At 34.7% G+C, this 12,532-nt stretch overlaps 1 protein-coding gene across 6 annotated transcripts in view; it reads left to right on the top strand.

The window, feature by feature from the left end:
• Positions 1-12,532, top strand: part of SOX5 (SRY-box transcription factor 5) — a 351,471-nt gene that overhangs the window by 122,531 nt on the left and 216,408 nt on the right. For all 6 annotated transcript variants that reach the window (XM_047066167.1, XM_047066166.1, XM_047066168.1 and 3 more), the window contains exon 3: positions 10,664-10,750. In XM_047066167.1, the coding sequence (XP_046922123.1) occupies positions 10,664-10,750 (87 nt within the window). The remainder of the gene's footprint in view (positions 1-10,663; positions 10,751-12,532) is intronic.

Below are 12,532 nucleotides of genomic sequence, written 5' to 3'. Positions count from 1 at the left end.
GAAAGCTCAGAGCCTGAAGCCTGCTTTGGATTCTGTGTCTCTGTCCCTCCCCTGCTCATGCTCTGTTTCTCTCTGTTTCTCTCTCAAAAATAAATAAACATTAAAAAAATTTAAAATAATAAAAATAAAGAAGCTTCCCTATGACTATGAACTTTAGGTGGATAGGGTCCGCTTCTGTTTTGCTCCTGTTAATATCCCCCATGGCTGTAAAAATATATAGTACATGCTCTTTGTCGAATTAATCCATTCTACTATTCTTATCCATATTCTTATCTTTTAATTTAACTGTATATTATTAGTGTGATTTAACGCATACAATTAGTATGTGTTACAGACAAGATGAGAAATTGGTCCCATTTTTGGAAAGAATTTCTTAGTAGAATTTTTTATAGCTGGGTTGATTGATAAATGGTAGCCTATTTTGTTTCATTTCATTTCATTTCATTTCATTTCATTTCATTTCATTTCGTTTCATTTCACATTGTTTATTTATTTATTTAGAGCAGGTGCTTATGCGTGAGAGTTGGGAAGGGGTAGAGAGAGAGAGGGAGAGAGAGAATCCCAAGTAGTCTCCGTGCTGTCAGCACAGAGTCTGATGCAGGGCTTGATCTGATGACCATGAGAAATCTCATGATTTCTGAACCAAAATCAAGAGTCAGACATGTAACTTTCTGAGCCACTCAGGCGCCCCAACAATAGACTATTTTAGAACTCTTTAGGGTAATATTACCATAATAGCACTTAGAAAAAAGTCTACTGACACATTTATTAACTGTTCATTAATATAATATTTAAAATGAGGCATGTTCTCTTTGTTTTTACTTCAATAAATGGAACAATAGAAGAGCAATTCTGTGACACTGTAACGATTTTCAATCAAAGGTTTAGTGTCTGGTCATTGATAGTCTATACATCTTTCTCAGAAGATTGAGTTTCTTGAGGTGCAGAGGCCACATCTTAGTGCCTGTCATGGTGCCACAGTAGCAACTTAATAGGTGATTGTTAAGTAAATAAATGAATAAATGGATAAAGTATAAGGCTACCTAATCTGTGTGCATGTATGTGTGTGAATTCTGCAAAATAATGAAAATGGCAGTATCCAATTTTTTAAAGTAGTCTGATAGCTCTCTGATAGTACATTATGCCACTAAAAGCAAAGATAATCATTGTGTGCATTCATTCAATTAAGAAATTAAATGACTATACTAATAGATACTGCATGCCCAATTTTATACCTACTGACTTTAACACTGAGAATGGTTTAAGTCTCTGGTGATACAGGACAAGTAAAAATGAGCTATGCTTTTTCACTTTTTCAATTTATCTAGACTTTTTAAAAATTTTTATTTGCTTCCTTTATATCTTTTTTTTTCACTTGTTCTTCCTTAAATGCAAATGCTTCTTAAAGAGAACTCTTACAGGTTGATTTTTTTTCTTAACTCTTCTGCATTTTGTGGGGGTCACAGCATAACACAGCTAACACATGAAACCGAAGCTTTCGTTGTTGATTAGATGGCGTCTAAGCTGGTGAACATTAAATGCCATTTTGCAAATATAAGTATTGTATTTTCTCATCTAAAATTACTCCAAAAATGACATGATCCAAAATCCATGAAAGGTTATGGGAGACCAAATATAACAAGTTGTTAAGGCAGATGGACGACTTTGGTTGAGAAGGATATGTGCAAATTTAGATATATGATTTTAAGCAAATCAGAGGATATTTTTCTTAATTTTAAAAACTGATGCTATGTGTCAGAACATAAAGATATAATTTGAATTGTAAGTAGCTTTTCACCTCAACTGTGCATCTACCTGCATATCACAATCTCTGATTTATCATATGAATCATGTCAGTTTTTATTGTTCATATCTTTTCAGGCATCTGGCAAGCTGAAATTGCGATTTGTTTTCACATATGTTGTGATAGAGAAGATTCAGGATGTGTAGTGGTTTAGCATCAGGCTGTATGTGCTTTAATTCTCACTTCCAGTGGTAAAACATTCTGTCATATTTTTAAAAGTACTGGAATTCTTATTCTAATATACTTTAAGCGGTTTTCTATTTGTATGCTTTTTGTATCTCCCTTACCATCCCTACCACCTACTTTCACAATTTTAAACAACAACAACAAAATTGTACAAATATCATCATTAATTTTCATTTTCATCATGGTCTTAAATATCTAATTAAATGGATAATTATCTGAAGACATACTCTTCTATAGTAGGATGATTGCTTCATTTATAATTCAAATACATCTTTAGGTAATTTTCTTCTTAAATATATCAGGAGGTATATATAATTTGCTTACAGCTATGCATTCTTATCTTTGCTAAGCTGTGATATGTTTAAGCTGTCTTAAACTCCTGTTTGTAAATTTGTCTTGTGAAATTAAGACTTGGATTTAATGGGGCGCCTGGGTGGCTCAGTTGGTTGAGCATCTGACTTTAGCTCAGGTCAGGATCTCATGGTTCATGGGTTTGAGCCCCATGTTGGGCTCTGTGCTGACAGCTCAGAGCCTGAAGCCTGTTTCAGATTCTGTTGTCTCCCTCTCTCTGCCTCTCCCCTGCTCACATTCTCTCTCTCTCTCTCTCTCTCTCAAAAAAAATGATAATAAAAAATAATTTAAAAAAAGGCTTGTATTTAATTATGCCTGATTCTCATGTACCTTTTGCCATGATTTAGTTCATACAGCTTGTCTTCTATTTTACTTTCTTCCTCTATTTCACGTATGCACAATTGAGAAAATAGTATTTTATATAAAATGCAGGGAGAATAATGGTTTTCTTGTAACTGGTGTCTGAGCAAGTTGGTTATATGATGAATAAAAATAGTCATGATAATTTTTTATGAGAAATGCCTTACCTTTTTAAGTTGACTGTTATTGATACATCATGAGCACCTTCTTCCCAGTTTTCTTTTCTCAAATTACTTTTGTGTGTCTATTCTACCCTTCTTGCTTTAGTAACTCCTTTGCTTCCTCCTGCTCTCCCCTCTGATTGTAACTAATGACTAGAACTTAATTTTCCTTTCCCCACCCACACTTTGCTGACATCATAAATTATTTGGATACAAATGGACAGTATTCATTAGCTGTGCACTTTGCTGAAAGAGCCTTACACAGGAGTGCTGCACTCTCTCATTTTTATTAAAAGTTAAAATGCTTTTGCTGTCAGGGGGGTTGGGGTAACTTAGCCATGATAGAGGACAGGGCTACAGTGCTAATAAATAAAAATAATAACTATTACGCTGGTTGAGTGACCCTGGGAAAAGAGCACTACACAGCTATTTGTTGTCCCCTTTCACTTGTCAACAGCACTGGCTTAAAAGCTTTAGCTATTGTTGAGGATGTAATGGAGCCCATGGAAAGTTATGAAGACAACTGTCAAAAAACAATCAGGCAAAGATTAGTTGAGTATTTTTGTGTATCTGTGCTGTTTTGGGACAATTCTTACATTAACCTACGGCAAGTGACAACTGTCCTTTTCCTTCTCATGATACTACACCTTTTTCTATATCATCCTTATTGGCTTGGACCATTTGAAAAATGCATAGGAATGGTAGATAATAGAAACTAAGGGTTGTGGGTCATTGCTATAAAAAATGCACAGATAGTACTACTATCCTTGCTGAGATCTTCAAATTCTGGTTCATTTTGGTGATGGGCAAATAAAGCATATGCATGTATGTTTCATTTGATTTTGAAGTTGTTCTTTTGGGTAGTTGTATATTAAGTGGCAGCTGTAATGTTAGTCAACATTTTTAAGTGTTACTGTGTGCTCAGCAGTGTTTTAAGAGCTTTACATAAATTATCTCCTTTAATTCTTTTGACAATCATATGTGGTAAGTAAGTGCAGTTACTATTACTGTTTATAGGTGAGTCCATTAGAGCATAGTGAGGTTAAACTACTTGCCAAAGGTCACAAAACTAGTAAGTGATGGAATCATGTCATTTCACATTAGTTGTTCTTTTTTTTTTAATACCTAGTAGCCCAACATAAGTGAGATTTTGTATGTGAGAAATACCTCTTTGCAACTATTTCTTGAAATGCTACCCTCAAATTGCATGTTATTTTTGTTGACATCTAATATTCGAAACAAGGACAAAACAAAGTGTTGCATGAAAATATACTTACTTTCTGAGTGATAGAATAGATACAACAGTATAGCTCCATAAGTTTCTCTTTCAAATGGATTTTTTTTCTTTTTGCCTAGAAAATACAGAGCCATCTTGTGAGGAGTAAACCCAAGCTTATCGATATGTAGCATTTATATCATATTGATTATGGCATGTTTAATCATGCGATAAAAAAATATTCTTCTAGAATGTGGTATAAGATTGAGTATAATTGGGCAGGTGTGTTAATAGTTTCGACTTGTGCAACAAGAAAATTTAAGCTTGTAAGTATTGATTTAAACATTTCAATAGTCCAAAAACTGATTGCATATTAAACATTTTAAAACTTGAGTCAGCAGGCCAATTTTTTTTCTTTCTGTTAACAAGCTCTTATTAACTTTCAAGTGGAAACAAACAAGTATTTTGGCACCACTAAAAGTAAAGTATTTGTAGAGCTTAATTCACTTTAGGATAATTACATATAAAAATGAGGCTTATTGAAATTCTAATGCTTTGGAATTTCAGATGTGTTTCTCTTGTGTGTTGTGGTATTTATTATTTCTTAATGTTTCCTAGAAGAACTTGACATTTTCAGTGGCTGACTAGCTACAGTGCTTGGCTAATGGGAATCTTGCAAGGGCTTGTGGTCTTCAATAGACAAATAACTTTTCAGACATATAAAAGTTTTCGCATTACTTCCATAACATAGTTTAATATTTTCCCCCAAATATTGTCTAGGCCAGTGCATATTGTCCACATGAATTAAACTCGTACAGATAGTTGATTTCCAGATTCAGCCCAATATTCCCCTCGAAAATAATCTTATTATCAGTAATTGAATAATTAAATAACAGTACATTGAATTGTAATTAGCTTTTTGAAGAAAAATATATTTGGCCAAGTGTTCTAACTTGGGTTTATTCTTCAACTTTATGTTAGCCATCAAGTGAAAGCTTCCAAGGGGAGAGTGTTGAATTAATGAAACATGATTAAGAGATTAGGCACCCAGGGGTGGCTGGGTGGCTCAGTCAGTTGGGCATCCGACTTTGGCTCAGGTCATGATCTCATAGTTTGTGGATTTGAGCCCCTCGTTGGGCTGTGTGCTGACAGCTCAGAGCCTGGAGCCTGCTTTGGATTCTGTGTCTTCCTCTGTCTCTCTGCTCTTTCCCCACTCATGCTCTTTCTCTCAAAAATAAATAAACATGAAAAAAAAAAGAGATTAGGCACCCAGATCAGCTATCATATAATAATTGTTCAAAACTAGATAAGGTGAATAAAACTGGACTAACATTTTGAAAAGGTTGACTATTATAAGAACATGTTGCTGTGTGTGGCATATTGAAAAGGACACTGAACTAGGAGTTAGGCTTCAAGTTCTACCTGTATCATTAATTAGATTTATGATATTAGGCATATTTTAACCTTAATTTACAATTTCAGTTTGTAAAATGAAGAATTTGGTCTATACCATTTATGACGCAAATTGTATTGAGCAAAACAGTTTATCTCCCCACAGTAATTTCCTTGGTCAAATATTTAAATAATGCTGTAGAATCCATAACTCATTTAAGGATTGACAGTCTTGTTAACACATAAAAAGATCTAAATGCTGTAGAAACGAAATGTTAATTTGTGTAATTTTAATTAGATTTACATGACAATGAAATGCTTATTTTGTTTGTTTTAGTTTTAAGTAACCAAACAATTTGGGTTCCCTTTATGTCCAATATGTTTTAGTAAATCACTTTTATGAAATGCTTATCTAGATGATATATAAAGATCCTTCCAGGTTTAACATTCTGATTCTATGGCATGAATAATCTACATATGCTCTTACTTCTTGACTTTGAAGGATGTATTGGTATATTTTGAAGTTTAGCCATATCATCGTTCCTTCCAAAGACAACTCCCATCCCTAAATGTGCATCCTATCACAAGTCAGAAATAACACAGCTTAGTTTAAGCTACAAAAGTAAAGTATAAACAATGGTAGATTTGGTAAGACCTAACTCTTGGGACTTTGTTTAAAAAGTCAAATATTACACATACATATTTTTTGCTTGTTAGATTTTTCAATGAGCTCTGCCACTGCAGCTCAAGGGAGATTAAGGGAAAAAAACCTACATAAACACAAAGCAAAAACCCGAGCTTGTGTGTAAAGCTACTGCACTGGAGCGAATGTGGTTTAATTCTTGGCACTGGCAGCTTGTTGGAGAATTACAATATGTTGGCATGAGTCTCTAGGTCTCATTGTTCCAGATGAGGGAGTCAGTCTTAAAAGTGTTTGGCACTGAAGGGAAAAAGGAGTGAGAGTTATAGGGAATGAGCAGGCCCTAAAGAGGCAGGATGCTGTTGTAACAATGGCTGGCACAGTTGGGGGGGCCATTCACTGGTAGGGATTGCCATAGGCATTGATGTGAAGAAACATATGTGAGCAAAAGAGGCAAGGATGAGGAGGGAAAATCAAGCAAACATCAAAAGGGTCCTAATGGCACAAAGAGACAAAAGTAATCCAATCAGAGTCATCTTGATATTAATGGATTGACTGGTAAGGATATCTGTCATTTCCCTGTAATTTATCTTATCACTTGTTTCTTACCATTTATTCTATGTTTTATTTTAAGATATGCACATATTTATCTTTCCCCCAAAGAAACAGATCCCTGAATTAAGAGGCTCTGGTTTTGTATTCCATCTGTTCTACTTTCTGCCTAGGTGCTGCTGGGAAAAGCATCTTTCTGAGCCTTAGCTTTCTCATCTGCAAAATGGATATAATAATAATGCATAGCATTGACAACATTGTGGTATCTGACAGCATCATATAAACTGAAATGCTATGCAAATAATAAGAACTACTATTATCTCTTATACTTATTTTAATATAGGAAACACTAGTTTTTATTTTTGACAGCAATTGTGATACTTTAATGTTTGAGCAAAGCAACTCTCAGGAGAATTGTTACAGGTGCTTGAAGGAAAGCTATGGCATATCTTAATGTGAAAATAATGGATAATCCAGTATTTTAACTTTGGGAAATAACTATGTCCTCAAACATACTATACATACTCATAGGATAAAATCCAATTCCACATGTACTTATAAAAATAACATCTTACGTTAGAAAATTGAATATTTAGTAGATAGCTACTATCTTTTTTAGTCCATAAATACTGAAGCAGCACTTACATAATTGTGTCAAATTTCACTTTAATCACATTCACACATTTAATTAACAGGTGTATTATAAATATTGGGATTTTGCCATTTGGCATCTTACAGTTCTAGTCATGTGTATCCTATGGATTCTTTACCATTTTCAGGGAAATTCATCCATTGGTACCTGTGCATCCTTTGTATTCATTTATTACCATTGTGAAATCATCATTAACCATCATTGTTACCATCCATTGTGAAATCATTTCTTACCGCTTCTTCATGAACTACCAATGGAGACAAATTAGAACAGTAGCAGTTGGAGGAATACTTGATGTGGACTTGCTTAAAGCTCTTTATTTCATAGTAGTTTAGATAGAGAGGTGAAGTGGGTGAAATGATATGCTTTTGGTCCCCCTGACTTTGAGATCCGGTAAGTTGAACTTAGCTCCATATGGGCAACTTCTCATAATAATCTTCTGAATTAGATATCGGTGCATTGTTTACCACTTAAGAAACCAAAGCTTAGGGAAATACCTAATTCAGAAGATTATTATGAGAAGTTTGAGATACCACATGTAAAGGACCTGGTACACCGCTTAGCACTTATCCCTCAAAATAGTAGCTATCATTATCATTTCATTGTTGACAAGAGAGTCAGGAATTTGTAGGCAAGGCGCACGTGCGCGTGCACACACAGACATGTGCGCGCGCGCACACACACACACACACACACACACACACACACACACCTTGCTTCAAAACAACTCTGCCTATTACATTTTGTGAAACCTCAGGCAAGTCCTTTCTTCTTTTTGCTTTTTTTTTAACCTGTATGATGGATATAATAACACAATCTGAGTCTTCAGGTATCAGCTATGATTAAATGAGAGAATGCAGACAGGTAAAAGCATCTAACATAGTTCCTGGCACATAGGCTGCTCAATAAATGTTTATTGAATCTGAATTTAAAGTATATGCCTCATCCAGATTGCAAATATTAGTGACTTTATTCATCCACAGGCATGAAAACTCTGAGTTAGATATGTTCTGATTTTACATCTTTCAGATTACTTGGTCTTAAAGAAGTTATTCATTTTTCTGTAGTGTACATTTAAAGTAAGGTACTTGAAAAAAAAGTGGCTCTGTATAGGAGCCTTATATCTTTATGTAAGTTAATAAAGAGGCTAGGAATGTTCTGCAGGTTTCAGAAATCTGGCGGCTGTTACTTTAACTCTGCAACTTAGACAGAAGACTTCTGTTTCTTTCTGAGCACACTACAGTGAATATTTTGTCTAGCTGCAGGGGAAAAGCTTTGTCATGGACTTTGCAGACAATAGCCTTAAAAGTAAAATGGTCTGCTTTTGGTGCCGGGAGGTTCAGGGGCCTATTGTTAGCGCACAATGGATTTCTATTGCTGCATTCCTGCTTTGCAAAGGTTTGTTAGCTTTTAATGACTGACAGTACTCTATTGCAAATACCGTATTGGCTGTGCCCTGTTTACATGCTACTCAAGAATTTTTGTGGAGCGCTGGAAAAAAAGAAACAGTGGTGTTTGTCTGACCTACTCTGATAAGGTTTAAAAAATGATTTCACTCATGAAGTGTTTACTGGGAATGTAGAAACATTGGAAATCCTTGCAGAAGTATTTTAAAGTTACTTTGAAGGCCTCAATGAATAGAAATATTGATTACAGTAGAGATTTAATCCACTTTATTACTCAGAATTGTCATTATCATTTTCAAAACAATATGGTACAGAAATAGGGATATTTTAAGAAAAAGTAAAAGTAAATTTTATAGGATCTTTCTTCCTTAAATGTAAGAAATGGAGATATTTTGTTACAAAGGAAGAAATGCATTTTGCACATTCCACAGTAAATTCCATAACAAATGTGTACACAGTAGTTGTGGTAGGTGTGTTTATGTGTGTGTCTATGTATATTTTTTCATATATATATTTTTCACCATATGTGTAGACTATAGGCTATGTAAAACAGTGAATCACTCAGAGCTTTTCACTATTTTATTTTCCATAAGCTTTTGACATCTGAGAAAAGCAAATAAATAAATAAATAAATACAAGCATTCAATATTGTCAGTTTTTCCAAGGAAATTTCACTTCCACTTTGTTGAAAACTCCACACAGGCCTTGTGACTCTGACAATCAATGGCTCTAAGATGGGGGCCTGAGAAAAGTAGATAGCATTAGCCAAAGATGATGATGATGCCTTAAAATGCATTTTACTGTGGGGAAAATGAACCAGTTTCTAATAATCTTATGGTCTCTAGGCCAGACGGTCCCTTTGATAAGTTAACATGTACTCCCTTTATGCTCCTAGTAGGGGGTAAACAAATGTCTGAACAAGCACAAATACACATAAACACCAATGTGGAGAATGGCAGTGTATGTCTTAGATCTAGATAATAAGTGTGGGTATTGTTATTTAGATGGAGCATACTGGGACACTTATCTTTTAGTACACTCCATTTTCTAACTGAATGCAGTGCTAATCGTGGGATTGAAAGCCATTGTAATTGTGTACCCATCTAAATGCTGACAAGAATATACAATTACATTGTTTGGAATTGAGTTTAATGTTTGGGAGTTTTATTAGCATTTATGTTTACTTATACATTAAAATTCAACACAAAAGAAGAGGTCAAAAACCATGTGATATATAGACACAAAAAAACGGACTAAAGCATAACCTTGCTCTTTAAAATATATGCGCCCTGTCTCAACAGTGGGCATTTTCAAAGAATGTGATACAAATCTGAAATAAGCAAATAATAGGTTTCCATTGTAAGCATTACTCACTTTGGTAGATTTTGCAATCTTTGTAAAGCTTCTTTTGTACGAACTTTTTTTTTTTTTAATGTTCATGGTACTGGCAAATCTTTCCACAGTGTGCTTACCACCATACGATGTTAAACACATATTATAAAGTGGATGTAATTGTAAACACACAGAGGGATATAATTACATGTAGCAGATTTAAGAGCTAATTCTTTGCCTTTTTCCCCCTGCATTTTATCAACATAATTATTTTTTGACTGCAGACTAACACCCTGAAATTGACAAGCATCTATTATAGCAGGAATTTGTTCACCAAATTGAAAAACAATGAACTGCAGGTTTATATGTACCCATTGTCATAAAGAATTAGTAGGGCTTTGTTCCGCAAGAGGAAAAAGCTAATGATTTTGAAACAGCAGGTGACAAAACACATTCTTTTTTTCCCCCCCTGTTATCAGTTTGTTGATGAAGTCATTATGAACTGGGGCCCAGATAGGGATGGCCTTATTTTTAGCAGATAGACTTTTAATGAGCTGCATTGTAAAGACAGTCATGTTGATTTGCTTACATTTTTTTTTTCCTTTCCTTAGAAACCCCCAGTATTGAAAAGCTACTCTCAAAGGACTGGAAAGACAAACTTCTTGCAATGGGATCAGGGAACTTTGGTGAAATAAAAGGTAACATATTGATGATTATTTTGATCCAAAATGTACTGAAATGAAGTTTATGTTTAGAAACATTAACAGTGAAAAGTGCTGCTCCCTCTTCCTCTTCTGCCTCATGCATTCTGTCTTTGGTGTTTCTTTTCCCTAGCTTGAACGTGGACTTGTCAGGACTCTGACTCTCTCTTTGTGCTTTATTGATAAATGGAATGCTATTTTAACAGACTAAACCCCTGTATCTTCAAAAGGCTTTGGTTTTCATCATTAAAAAAAAAATTAAATGATTCACCTTGTCGGTAGGAATGTATTTATATCAGGGTTAAAAACTGCATATGATGAGATGAGTGTATACATTCTACTGTTAGAAGTGTGAAGGTACATAATTTACATTTAAAACCAGACATGGTGAATGGAGAAAGCTTAATAAAAGGTTGTATTGTACTAACAAGAGCAACATTTTTTGTTTGTTTTTATTTGAATCAGACATTGAACACAACTAAGAAGTCTAGATGAACCTCAGATGATACTGAATATTCATATCTTAATAAACTTTTACTAATAGCAGTGGGAAAGGACTTAATTTACCATATAAAAATAGTTAAATGATCATTTCAGTTAATTTCAAAGTGTGTTTTCTCAGAGCATGGTAGGCAATCTATGGTTTTCTGTCTGTTGCCAGTAGCACACTTGATTCTGAGTTCTAAAGGATTAATCTTGAGAAAAAAAATACTTATTCATCAATATTAAAATATTTAGTTATATATTACACTATATGGTTTTTTGTAGAAGCTGAATATATATTTAAATATCACCAGATTTATATTAATATACATGTAGAAATATGTGTATAAATAACTTTTTTGCATATGTATGTATGCGCACGTGTTCTCCCAATGAAAAAGGCAATTGTCTTTCTTATGGCTCTATGACCTCGCAGCATCCCGCAGAAAGGCAGGACACTAGCGTCTCAGCATTTTGAAACTTCCAGAAAATGTTTGACTGAGTGTTTCACTTCTTATCCATTGTATTTGAAGTTTAAATATATTCAGGTTATGATCAAGTATGACTTGGTGGTGAGAGAATGAATGAGTGCTAATCAACAAAATCAGTAACTAAAATCTATCATGGAATCAAATTCAAACAGATAGCAATTAATACGCCTTAAAGAGCTTGAAGACAGAGTTTAAACAGAACAGAGGAATTTCTTTTCCTAGGCCACAGATCCTTTATATTATTATGTTGGCTTTTAACCCATTTACACCTCAGACGTAGAATGTGTTCTCCAAGGTTCTTTATTCTCCTCTGACCGAGGTGATAACTGAGCATATAGCAGAGAAGACCGCCTGTTCCAAGCCTTGTGATCTCATTCCATTGGAGGACAAACATTTTTCCCTCCCTAGTTTTCTTCACAAGTCGAACTTAAAAGCAGCCACAGCAGTGATGATAAGCTTAGAGAAAAGCAGCTCAGCTATTCTTCCAGGCTTGCCTGTGGGCTTGGTTCAGGAAGCTGCGGTTCAGTCAAAAGAAGTTTCCGTCTTTAATTTTGAGTTTTTTAAAGCTTCGCATTCAGAGCATAAGTTTGGTTATTGTCCTGTGTTCTGTTCAAAAAGCTGTTTTCCGATGCATTTTAAAAGCAACTGTAGACCTTTCTTCTGTTGGGGGGCATGGTTATTAGGTGCTTGGATAGGTTTGGCAGAAAACTGGGAAAATAGCGCTGGCTTACTTTTCCTACTGACTGCCCGTGACAGTTGCAATTACTATCCATTGTTCGTAGGTGGCTAGAAAGTGGAAAGGATA

The sequence above is a fragment of the Lynx rufus genome, unplaced genomic scaffold (assembly GCF_022079265.1).
Source record: "Lynx rufus isolate CCGP_SWC_20201006 ecotype Redwood Valley unplaced genomic scaffold, mLynRuf1.p SCAF_7, whole genome shotgun sequence".
Lineage (NCBI taxonomy): Eukaryota > Metazoa > Chordata > Mammalia > Carnivora > Felidae > Lynx > Lynx rufus.
This window is presented reverse-complemented; position numbering and strand designations above follow the sequence as displayed.